Raw genomic sequence first — 13,430 nt, 5'->3', positions numbered from 1 at the left:
CAAATACACTAGTGAGATTTTTTCCTGTTTGTGTAATCAAAATACTGATGATGATATTAAATTATAATCACAACTAATTTTTTTTGGTTAAATTGTTCTGAGATTGAGTCCTGTAAACTCATTATTTGGTTCCAATATTCCTCCCCCCAATCCCCCCTGAGTCTGGAAACTCCCCGAGGATACCCCCAAGGATATGGAAACTCCAGGTAAACCTCTGAATTCGATCCTATATAAAATTATCTATGCAGGTAAAAATAATAAAAATGATTATAAAGTTGTACTGGTTGGTGGCTTGTAAGCTTAAGGAATCTCCTTTTCATACCTCACGGACCAATAGTCACAATCGTCACGCTCAGCGTCGGAGGAAATTATGAGAAAATGGTGGTAAATGATGGTAATTGGGTGCGGGCGTTTCCCCAGATGGGGAGGAGAGGGAGGGAGGATGATTGGGGGGGGGGATGATTGGGGGGGAGGATGATGGGGGGGTAAAGATGGGGGAACGGGAAGTCACCCGTCTTCTTTCTTCGAGGATAATCGTCAAATCTCAAACTTCCGAAAGAAGGAAGGATATAAGAAATGGGTGAGGGGGGGGATGGGGGAGAAATGGGTAACAGAAATTGGGGGTATTTACGGGAAGAGATGGTGTATAACAGCTCAAATAAATAGGAAGGGAAAATATGCAGACGAGGAGTCACAACAACGCGGCTGAAATAACGATGGCTTAACCACAATCGACTTGAAAATGGTCCAGGACGGACCGAAACGTCGTCGTCCCTTCACTTTCTAGTGTGTAGTCTGGTCAACAAAGGGAAAATAGTTACGGAGAGAGAGAGAGAGAGAGAGAGAGAGAGAGAGAGAGAGAGAGAGAGAGAGAGAGAGAGAGAGAGAGAGAGAGAGAGAGAGAGAGAGAGAGAGAGAGAGGAGAGAGAGAGACACAGTCTTCACTAACAATAAGCTAACCCCCACCCCCCAATACACACCACTCATCTTGCTATAGACTCAACCCCCCCCCCCCCCCCGCCACAAAAGCGCACACCCATCAAAGCTTTAACAGCTTCCAGGAGGGAGTGAAGGTGAAGTGTGTCGCTCTCCCTGGAACTAGAATTCCCTCAGGGTGTCTTACCCTCCTCCTTCCCCTTGTGACACATCCTCCACAGCATCCAGGCCGGTCATGGCCACGTGACACGCATCTCTTAATCCGCTCCAGAGCATCTTGCTCTTAAAATCTTCACCTTTCCCATTCTTATAGCTTCAGCCCCCTTTTCCACTCCCACTTTTGGGCCGGTTGCACTTTCTCTGCGCGCCTGCATGAAAGGTGCCAGCAGGGACAACCCTGTTGATCGATGGACTCGGCCAGGTGGAAGTTTTAAGTAATGGTCTGCTTCAGTGCGTCACCTGGGATGGTATCGTAGATCAGGGGAGGGGAGATAAGATGTGGAAGGGGGAAAGGTGAGGTGGGAGGAGGGGGGAGGTGGGATGGGAGGGGGGTAAAGGCGAGGTTGAAAGGGGTGATAAGATGGAAAGGGGAGTACAAAATGGGGAGTAACGGTAGTGATAAGGTAGGTCAGAGACGGCACCACTCCCGTGCCAGGTAAGTCCACTACGGGCTCACCATAGCCCGTGCTACTTGTCCCGCTCCTGTGCCAGGTAAGTTACGGGCTCACCATAGCCCGTGCTACTTGGAACCTGTTCCGAGTAGCTGAATCTATAACAACAACAACATAGTGATAAAGTGGTGAGGAAATAGGTTAAAAGGTGGGAAAGGAAAGGAAAAGAAAGGGGTGATACAGTAGTATAAAGAAGGGAAGGGAGAAGCGCTGACGTGCATCGGTGGGCAGAAGGAAGGGAAAGAACTTGGGGCGATGGGAAGGAAGGTGAGAGAGAGAGAGAGAGAGAGAGAGAGAGAGAGAGAGAGAGAGAGAGAGAGAGAGAGAGAGAGAGAGAGAGAGAGAGAGGAGGGAATTATCAGAGGAAAGCACCAAACCATTACGACTATATAGCACTTGGAAAAGGTCAGGATAAAGATTTGGGATGGGACGGAGGGGAAAGGAATGACAGAGACAGATAAACAAAACAAAAACTAAAAAAAAAAATCCCTCGACCCCCCGCTCCCACAAGAACATCAAAATAAAGAAACAGCTTGACCAGACCACACACTAGAAGGTGAAGGGACGACGACGTTTCGGTCCGTCCTGGACCATTCTCAAGTCGATCCTCATTCTCAACTAAAGAAAACAGCATAAGACATAAGGTCCCTCGCGAGGCAACTCCAATACATATAACCCACTCGAGATCATTCACATATTACGGGGCTATTCATGCCCGTGCCACCTCTTGGGTGGCTTAATCTTCACCTATCACCCAGCACTGTGTCGCTACACTAGTCTACACCAGGTATACAATAGTCTACACCAGGTATACAATAGTCTACACCAGGTATACAATAGTCTACACCAGGTATACAATAGTCTACACCAGGTATACAATAGTCTACACCAGGTGTATACCAAGATCCAGTTATCTTAGTCTATCCTCTGAAAATCAGAAAACATAGAACAACAATTTTCCTGAAACGTTCAGAAAAGGACTGTCTGACCCCCCCCCTCAAAAGTAACACTTTTGTGTGACTTTTGTGGATGGGGGGGGGGCGTGCCATTGTTAAAGAAATGGAACAGTAACAACAACACCCTAACAAGCCCAAGGCCTAAATAAGCAATCATAAGCCTAATTTACCACACACACACACATATACTAGACCTAAGAAAATTTAAGTTCGACTTCTGGGCCAAATACTGACTATAATTAATATAATTTTTGGAAGACTGGTTGTAACAACGCCATTTCCTGTTGGTTGATTGGTTGGATGACCTCGAGGCTCCGGTTCACCTCAAGACATTTCCACAAATTCCTTCGCCTTAGAAAAAAACTTGTGAGATACGAGTAGTGGTTTGTACCCGCTGCTGTTGTTACGACCTCCCGGGGGGGGGTACGGGGGGGGGAGACAAACGAGACATTGTTCAAGGTGAATCAACTACGATGATTAGCTCTCTTGATTTTTTTTTATAAAGCGTTAACAGATCACGTCGTTATTTACACTGCTTCTGGCCTTCTTCTGATCAGCGTTGAAGGAGTTACCACCAGTGGTGGCAGGTGTGTGCACTCAGCAACCAGTGGTGGCAGGTGTGTGCACTCAGCAACCAGTGGTGGCAGGTGTGTGCACTCAGCAACCAGTGGTGGCAGGTCTGTGCACTCAGCAACCAGTGGTGGCAGGTCTGTGCACTCAGCAACCAGTGGTGGCAGGTGTGTGCACTCAGCAACCAGTGGTGGCAGGTGTGTGCACTCAGCAACCAGTGGTGGCAGGTGTGTGCACTCAGCAACCAGTGGTGGCAGGTCTGTGCACTCAGCAACCAGTGGTGGCCGGTCTGTGCACTCAGCAACCAGTGGTGGCAGGTGTGTGCACTCAGCAACCAGTGGTGGCAGGTGTGTGCACTCAGCAACCAGTGGTGGCCGGTCTGTGCACTCAGCAACCAGTGGTGGCCGGTCTGTGCACTCAGCAACCAGTGGTGGCCGGTCTGTGCACTCAGCAACCAGTGGTGACCGGTCTGTGCACTCAGCAACCAGTGGTGGCAGGTGTGTGCACTCAGCAACCAGTGGTGGCAGGTGTGTGCACTCAGCAACCAGTGATGGCAGGTGTGTGCACTCAGCAACCAGTGGTGGCAGATGTGCTCTAACCTTTAACAAGAACAGTGCACCACTCGTGACCTCTTAAGTGCATACAGATATTACTTCCTCGGCGACGTCAGAGTATATACATTTGAACTTCTGAAGTCTCCCTTGCAATCATTCCCCCCACATCCATTTTCTTTTATATACGTGTCATCCGGTTTTCTATATCTCTCCTGTGTCCTTTGCTATCCAGATCCACCTTCGCTTCCCTCGCTCTCCGTTTATTATTCCCCCCTTGCTTCTCCCTCCTTCATCCACTTAATGCATCTGCTGTAATGGTGCAGGAGAAGGGTGTTACAGAGCAACAGCCAGTGTGTGTGGAGGCAGGAGACGCGATAATACTCCCACGGCTGACACCAGTTACCTGCTGCTATAATTGCTATTATTATTACTAGTAGTATAAATAAATATTAATATTGATAAACGTAAGTATCCTCATCGTTAGCACCTTCACGGCCAAATGACAGCAAATGTTTAACCTATGTGGGACACCAGTTCAAGTATGTTTATTGAGATAAGTCTCCGTGGTGTAGTGGTAAGACACTCGCCTGGCGTTCCGCGAGCGCTGTCATGGGTTCGTATCCTGGCCGGGGAGGATTTACTGGGCGCAATTCCTTAACTGTAGCCTCTGTTTAACGCAACAGTAAAATGTGTACTTGGATGAAAAAACGATTCTTCGCGACAGGGATCGTATTCCAGGGACCTGCCCGAAACGCTACGCGTACTAGTGGCTGTACATGAATGTAACAACTCTTGTATATATCTTAAAAAAAAAAAAAAAAAAAAAAAGAAGAAAGAAATGCATCTCAAAGGGATAGAGTATCTTAGGCTATTTCTACCCCCCCATTCTTGAGTACGCAGGCCAGGAATGGAACCCCCTACCTGGAAAAAAACACCATTCCAGCTTCACCGTTCCTCTCCTCCCCCACCCCCCCACACACCACCCTCTCTGTATCACGTTCCTCCTCCTTCATTACTCTCGGTACAGCGAAGGGCTCTGTAGTACAACCGGTGTTCGTTCTCGACTGACAATCGGGAATCAAGTGGTTCGAATCCCGGGCGGGACAGAAATGGTCCAGGCACGTTTCTTTTCATCTAATGCGCCTGTTCACCTAGCAGTAAATAGGTTTCCGAGAGCTAGTCAACTGTTGAGGAGTTGAATTCTAGGGCGGGTTAGTAATTGCACCTTAGGAATATCCCCATATAAACCTAGCGTGTATATATATATATATATATATATATATATATATATATATATATATATATATATATATATGTTGAACGCAAATGTTACTACAATGTACCCAGAAATAATCCCTAAATTATGCTACAATGTACCTGTTGATAATCCTCAAATTTTACCATAATGTACCTACTAATTTTCTTCAAATTATATTACAATGTACCTGTTAACATTTCTCAGTTTTGCTACAAATTACCTACTTCAAATTATCTGTTAGATTAAAGACCTGACCCGAAACGCTGTGCGTGTTAGTGGCTTTACGAGAATGTTAAAACACAAATGCTATGTACTCTCTCGTGTATATATATATATATATATATATATATATATATATATATATATATATATATATATATATATATATATATATATATATATATATATATATATGAATATGAAAACTCACACCCCAGAAGTGACTCGAACCCATACTCCCAGGAGCAACGCAACTGGTAACTACAGGGCGCCTTAATCCACTTGACCATCACGGCCGTCAAAAGGAAGTGATAGCCAAGGCTATTTGAGCCACTTCCCCGACGGCAACTCGGATGGTAATCTTGGGCATAGCATTTCATAGTGATGGTCAAGTGATGGTCATAGTGATGGTCATAGTGATGGTCAAGTGGGGTGTGAGTTTTCATTCATATATATATATATATATATATATATATATATATATATATATATATATATATATATATATATATATATATATATATATATATCCCTCACACCAAACACCACCTCCACACATGTGTTATCTGTGTCTACTCTCCAGCGGACCTCTTCAGGATGACAGGACGCACTCCAACCACTTGAGCTGGACGGTAGAGCGACGGTCTGGCTTCTGCAGGCCGGCGTTCAATCCCCGACCGTCCGAGTGGTTGGGCACCATTCCATTCCCTCCGCCCCATCCCAAATCCTTATCCTGATCCCTTCCCAGTGCTATGTAGTCGCGATGGCTTGGAGCTTTCCCACCTGGTAGTTCCCTTCCCTTCCCACCCTGGCTGGCGAGGACATAGGCTGGAGATTCACGTTTCCAAGAACATGCTGCATCATCTTGAGGTTATCTTGAGATGATTTCGTTTTTTTTTTTTTTTTTTTTTTTTTTTTTAGTGTCCCCGCAGCCCGGTCCTCGACCAGGCCTCCACCCCCAGGAAGCAGCCCGTGACAGCTGACTAACACCCAGGTACCTATTTTACTGCTAGGTAACAGGGGCATAGGGTGAAAGAAATATTGCCCATTGTTTCTCGCCGGCGCCCGGGATCGACCCCGGGACTACAAGATCACAAGTCCAGCGTGCTGTCCGCTCGGCCGACCGGCTCCCATACCTATACAAATAGCACATCACGGAAGAAAGCTTTCGCATCCAGTCTTGTCGATTTCAGGCCAAACACTTACTGGAAAAGGAGTAAATCTGGAGAAAAGCAAGAGCTCAACCTCCCAGAAAACCCAAAGAAAAACGGGCGCGTTTGCGAGGGGCGTCTGATGTATATACTGATCCTTCCTCACTTGTGTGAATTTATTCTTCACTATTCTCCAGAACAGCAAAGTACAGCCAGGAGTGCGTCCACTAGCTGCAGCGGCGGAGGCACCGCTCAGCATGGTGCAGGGAATGCTGTACGCCTAACTCGGTCAATCGGTTAAACACCGAATCTCGCCTTTGTGTAAATTTAAGTTATCCGTTCAACAAGTCCGACGTGTACGGATGTGCACGAGGCCCTCAAGCGGGAGTGGCCGGATACAAGGCGACAGAGACCCACAGGACGACCAATCACAGAGTTGCAATGCTGTGTTTTCCCCCAGCCAGAGACGGAAGACGTCCTCCACAAGGCATAGTCCTCCTTACCAGCTGAAGTATCACAGAGAGAGAGAGAGAGAGAGAGAGAGAGAGAGAGAGAGAGAGAGAGAGAGAGAGAGAGAGAGAGAGAGAGAGAGAGAGAGAGAGAGAGAGAGAGAGCCAGCCTTCACCTCAGGCACAAACAAGGACCTAAACAAAGGCAAGAGCCAGAACACACAGACGGAACACACTTAATGAGACGCCAACACCAAGGAAGTTGTCCCGTACTTTTGTCCTTCTTGATAACACATGTTGTGTTGTTTCACATTTACCTACTCAGAACGACGTGTCCATGTAGCACGGGTTATGGTGAACCCGTAAATATGGTGATAACGCAATCGAGGGTCGTCTGGTACTCAGCGGTACCTCACCTCTCCCTCTCTTTCTATGCCTGCATTTTCCCTGTATGTCTCTCTCTATACCTAACATTCTCCTGTTTAGTTTTCGTAACCCATATACACCGTAGTACAAAGATTGACGTTCTAAGCAATTAGATAGTAGAACTTTGTACTATTCACTTTGTAACACTCGGATAAAATAAAGGTAAAAGACATACCAGGCCTAGGAATATTTAAGCATAACAGACATATGTACTATATTAGGCCTCAGATAGTGTGTATTAGGCCCAGGAAGGGCCTAGGTTAGGGGGAAACCTAACCTGACCTAACCAATTAGGTCTATAAGGAAAGGTCACTATATAACCTTTCGCCTCTGATCGATCTCACACCGCGCCAAAAGACTCCAGGGGACAGCTTTATAAATGCAGGCCGAACTTTGCCCTCAAGAGTGTGCAAGCAACAACGCCTTGTAGTGCGTAGGTGTGTCAAATATGAGACCAGCAAACGTTGGTACAGCAACGCTCATGAGGCGGGACCAATGAGCTGAAGCTCAACCCCCGCAAGCACAACTAGGCGAGTACACATAATCGCTAGTCAATACTGATAGTACTTTGCAAAGCATTTGCCAAGCAATGTTCGATTTTACCTGAACAAAGCCATTTGAAGCTTCTAGATAAAAACAATGGATAATGTAATGAAAGAAAACGGATCAAAGCAGTGAAAGAAAACGGGTCAAAGCAGATAAAGAAAACGGGACAAAACATAGACATCGAGACAAGTCTATGAAAGAAAACGGGACAAAGCCATGACAGAAAAGGGTTCAAAGCAATGAAAGAAAACATTAAAAATAAAACAAAAGAAAAAGAAAGGAGAGGCAGCAAACACAGTAAAAGGGAGGAGAAGTTTCATCTGAGAAGAGTTCAGCGAGCAGGAAGAGATATAAGACCCACCTGAAGATTTATAGGACTCCCGAGAATTGTGAGGGCGTGAATGATCATCACTAGTGAGAGCCAGGGTCTGCGAGAGTGAGAGTGGCTCTGTTTGGGCCAGGGGGGTCAATAAGAGTGAAAGAGGAGTGGGGGGGATCTGTGAAGATGAGGCTCTGTGAGAATGAGAAGAGTCTGTGAGTGAATGAGCAGGTGAATGACAAACTGAATGACGGTCAATAAGAATGAGGGCTTGTGAAGGCTGTCTGTTGAGGGAGCGAAGAATCTTAGAGCCCTGAGTGATGTACTCGGGCCGACGGTGCAAGGGGTTCAACCCGGGCTCTCAACTCTTAAGTCTCATTCTGTACCCTATGGTCCCCAATGTACAAATTGCAAAGTATTGTAATATGAAAAGTAGCGGCTCACAAATATCCACGTTTTCTATGCATCGATGATTAGGTTGGGCGGGTTGCTTGGGTGCCTACATCTCTGGTTAGGTTAGCATACTGTATTTTGTACGTTGTGGCGTATCATTAGTTACGGGGTCCAGGCTCACTGATGACCTCGTAAAACAAAAACAGGAATTCTCAATGATGGGATTTTACGCGAAATATCTTTGCAATACGCAAGTATTCACCAACCATAACTCGAACTGAAAAAAACTTTGCACATTCTATACGTTCAATAAAATGTTTACTGGATAACGATTTGGGGGGCGGGGGGCCCGAGTGAACATTACTGAACTTCGGCATGATACTTCCGGGAAGCCAGTTCACTGCGGATCACGCAGTCGGGTTAAATGCGTCAGTGACAACCAACACAACAAAGAAATACGCACGACTGATACGCATCGTTGAGCGGCAAGATTGTCTCGTTGATTTCCGTGGGTGTTGTCTTTGTTGGCGGCGGTGGAAGAGAGCAGCGTTTGATACAATGTTTAGTATATCGCGATAGGTAAATACACCACAGTACTCACTAATGAAGGCTGTGGGTATTGATGTCTCGGTCTTCCTCCTTCCATGCGCACCACCACCACTAACAGTAGCACCACCACCACCAACAGTAGCACCACCACCACCAACAGTAGCACCACCACCAACAGTAGCACCACCACCAACAGCAGCACCACCACCACCAACAGTAGCACCACCACCAACAGTAGCACCACCACCAACAGCAGCAGCACCACCACCAACAGTAGCACCACCACCACCAACAGTAGCACCACCACCAACAGTAGCACCACCACCAACAACAGCAGCACCACCACCAACAGTAGCACCACCACCAACAGTAGCACCACCACCAACAGTAGCACCACCACCAACAACAGCAGCACCACCACCAACAGTAGCACCACCACCAACAGTAGCACCACCACCACCAACAGTAGCACCACCACCACCAACAGTAGCACCACCACCAACAGTAGCACCACCACCAACAACAGCAGCACCACCACCAACAGTAGCACCACCACCAACAGTAGCACCACCACCAACAACAGCAGCACCACCGCCAATAATAGCACCACCACCAACTATTTGTGGCACTGCTAACACAAACAACAATAGTTTGCATTTATTTGTTGGGAAATTCGTGGGTGCTCGAGTATGTTGGTAGAACGCTGCTCGTGATTCTGGCTTTATACAAAATATTTAAATGTGCCAACTAGCTCAAATTATAATTTAAACCCTCTAATATTTTCATAATTCCTAATATTATTCTGTATGGTCAAGTGCAGTGTATGGAATTACAACGTTGGGTGTTGTGATTCACAATAAGATACTCGGAGTATCCTCGTAGTCCTCTGGGCCAGCTTTGTTTACATGTATTAAACACTATATGAGTTGGGAAGCTCTACGAGGTTGTGTTAGTGAAAATATCTTTGAGTCGAAGACGATCTCTCTGCGTTTTCAAGCTTGGAAACCGTTTCATAAATACATCCTAAGCAGCCATGATCAAGGACAGATGTACAGGTTTCGTAAGCGAATACGTTGATGAATCCTGGTCCTGGAGTTTAGTAACGCCTGCCTTATATAAGCAAAACTCAGTGATGTTTCCACTCTAAGATTGATGGAAGAACTTCAATTATTTTACTGTCAGATCTTTTAATTTCTAACATTATAGAAGTGAGGTTTGTATAAGTTTATTACTCGCCATCGAACAGGTCGCTCGATATTATGGAGAAACATCGATAGACCTTCGTGATTGGATATTGGGAGAATGTCTGGCATGCATACACGGAAAATCTATAGCAGAAACGGGAGCTGCAAAATGGTGTCCATGTTGTCATTTTCTTGAGAGAAAAACTGCTTCTTCAGGCGGTAGGCCAAATGTTTGTGGTTGGGGGACCCGGAAGTATTACTTCTTCTTGTTCCTTACTCTCTTTCACTGTCCCTTGTGCACTCTATTCATTCCCTGTCCTTTAAGCCCGCTGTTCCTTCCTCTGATCCTTATTCACTCTGTTTTTTTCTCTCATGCACCGTTCCTTTCTGTCCCTGATAAACTTTGTTCCTTTCTCTGTCCCATGTGCATTCCGTCTCTTCCTCTGTCTCTTATGCACTCTGTTTCTTACTTCCTCTATTCATTACTCATCCCTTTCCTTCCCTATCTCTCCCACTTCTCATTTATCCACTCTTGCTATTTAGTCGTAATGGTTGTTGTTGTTATAGATTCAGCTACTTGTTCCGAGTAGCACGGGCTATGGTGAGCCCGTAACTTACCTGGCACAGGAGCGGGGCAAGTAGCACGGGCTATGGTGAGCCCGTAACTTACCTGGCACAGGAGCGGGGCAAGTAGCACGGGCTATGGTGAGCCCATAACTTACCTGGCACAGGAGCGGGGCAAGTAGCACGGGCAATGGTGAGCCCGTAGTGAACCTACCTGGCACAGGAGCGGGGCAAGTAGCACGGGCTATGGTGAGCCCGTAGTGAACCTACCTGGCACAGGAGCGGGGCAAGTAGCACGGGCTATGGTGAGCCCGTAGTGAACCTACCTGGCACAGGAGCGGTGCCGAGTCGTAATGGCTTGATGCCTGTCCTTATAACACCTTCCTTTCCCCTCACTCTCTATTTCACTATCTGTTCTCCCAATACCTTCCCTCGGGTTCCTCTCTATTATCACCCCAATTTGTCCTTCATGTTTCCCTTTTCCCCTCCACACAAGTCTCACCACTCCAGACAACCAGAGCGCAACTCCATAGTCTCCTGAGACTGATGGATGCCCACTATTACAGTGGGTTTATGAGAGTACGTAGCATTGATGTTTTTACATTCTTGTAAAGCCATTAACACGCATAGCGTTTCGGGCAGAAACGTGACATGAAGACTTTGTGATAAACATCAGGCTTATTCGAAATTAAATGAACATCCTCCCGGGTAGAACTCAATACCAAAGTATCTACAAATACACGCTGGTGACCACACAACCTACATTCTTATTATTACAAAGAATATGTGGTTTACTTCACTACATTACAGAACGCCGCTATCATTATTGGACACGGGGGGAAAAAAACAGCACATTTTAGTAATTAAACGCAACATGGTTATTAGTAGAGAGGAAATTAAAATTGAAATAATATCTTGACGTCAAATTCCTTTCAGACTGTCATGGAATTCAGAATAGAGAGGAAGGGGGCACTAACCTGCGTGGGAGTGAGAGACGGGGTCCTCGGCGAAGAGCAGGAAGTTGCAGAAGATGACGAGGTAAGCGATGATGAGTCTGAGCCACGGGTGCTGGAAGTAGTACCTCAGGTCCTTGTCCATGTAGTACGAGTACTGACTCTGGGTGTCCAGCGACTTGCGCCTCACCAGCGGCGGCCCTCCCCCGACCTCCTCCTCCAGCCACCGCCGCTCCAAGGACGTGCTCGAGCCGTTGGCCGCGCCCCCCGCCGCCGCCGCCTCCAGACCCCCAGACACCCCCCCGCTGCAGTCGTCCGCCGGGGTGTAGATATTAGTGTGCAGGTCGAGGGTGTCGCCAAAACTCAGGCGCTTCTGAATCTTGGTCTTGATGTCGCCTTTCTCCACCTGGACGACGGAGTGGGCGACGAGTGGGTGGGAGGGCGAGCAGAGCGTGTCCGAGGCGAACTTGGTGATGGGGGCGAGCGCCGGCAGGGAGGGCGTCGGGTCCTGGGCAGGTTTGAGGGAGTCTGCAGATGCGCGGTGGTCGTGGAAGGGCGAGCGGGGCGCCGCAGGGTCCGCCGGTGACAGCTCCGCCAGGTTCCAGGACACGCTGCGCCCGTACGAGGTCCCGCCGGAGCTCCCGCCGTCGATGTAAGACAACTGGGGAGAGACCTCGCGCCAGAAGTTGATGCTTCGGGCGGGAATCGAACTGGGGGTGAGGGCGCGAGGGGATGCAGATGTCGGCGAGCCGTCGCTCAAGTCGCAGCTGGCTGCTCTACGCGCCTCCAGGGTTTTGATCAGCTGCTCCAGCTGCTCCAGCTGGAACATCCCCGCGTCGTGGGTCTCCAGCTCCCCGCACCCCGCCTGCTGCATGTCGTCTACGTCACGGCCGGCGTCTCCCTCCGTCTGGGGGGCGTCATGACGCCGGACAGTGCTGGGCCTCACCGTCACACCCTGGCCGGGCCGCTCCGTCACGCTCCTATAGTTCACTGTGTCACACTAGTCACTCTCACAGCACTCACACGGTTCACTAGGAGTGGCAGCGTTGCCTAGCCAACGCCACGCGCCGGGCGTGTGGGTGGGGGCGTGTGTCTACACAGCGGGGTGGGCGGGCAATGCATGGCGCTGCGGGCGCGGGGGGGCCAGGGGTGTGGTGGGCGCGGGCGTAAGGGGCCCTGGCATCGTGGGCGTGGGCCTGCACCGGCCAGCTCACTGTCCTCCCTGGAAAATAAAACAATTTAGCTGCTAAATGGTCGTCATGAACAACTGTTCGCTCGTTTTATTTATAACAGCTTCCTAGAACGTTCTGTATCACAGCATAGCTTGAGAATTATGACAAGACGCAAATGGAAATCAAGAACATTATTAACATCTTTACTGACACAATACACACTTTTGCCTAATCTAATCAAGAGAAAGAGAGTGAAATATAAGCGAACGAGAAGGCTGAATGAGGCAGGATAATGCAGGGAGAGAGAGATGAGTACGATAAGAGGAAATAGCAGAGACCTTAAAACAAGAAGGGAGGGAGAAAAACACGAGATGAGAGCTAGGAAGTAGACCGAGGAAGCGGCAGAGACGGCAGAAGGCGAAGACAGGAAAATGACCAAGAAGACAGGAGAGAGAGAGAGAGAGAAGACAGAGGTGGGATAAATGAGGGAGGTATGCCATAAGTGCTGGGGAGAGAAGTAGGGCATTTATAGCCATTTGCAGCCAGAGGTCAGGAGAGAC

General features: G+C 48.0%; 1 protein-coding gene across 3 annotated transcripts in view; it reads right to left on the bottom strand.

Annotated features, from left to right (window-relative positions):
- The window catches only part of LOC123758845 (transmembrane protein 117), a 71,562-nt gene that overhangs the window by 43,584 nt on the left and 14,548 nt on the right, over window positions 1-13,430 (bottom strand). For all 3 annotated transcript variants that reach the window (XM_045743582.2, XM_069334593.1, XM_045743584.2), the window contains exon 2: window positions 11,723-12,920. In XM_045743582.2, coding sequence (XP_045599538.1) covers window positions 11,723-12,572 — 850 coding nt within the window. In that variant the 5' untranslated portion in view covers window positions 12,573-12,920. The remainder of the gene's footprint in view (window positions 1-11,722; window positions 12,921-13,430) is intronic.

Source organism: Procambarus clarkii, chromosome 31 (assembly GCF_040958095.1).
Source record: "Procambarus clarkii isolate CNS0578487 chromosome 31, FALCON_Pclarkii_2.0, whole genome shotgun sequence".
Taxonomy (NCBI): domain Eukaryota; kingdom Metazoa; phylum Arthropoda; class Malacostraca; order Decapoda; family Cambaridae; genus Procambarus; species Procambarus clarkii.
The sequence above is the reverse complement of the archived record's forward strand: the minus strand, read 5'-3'. Positions and strand labels throughout refer to the sequence as shown.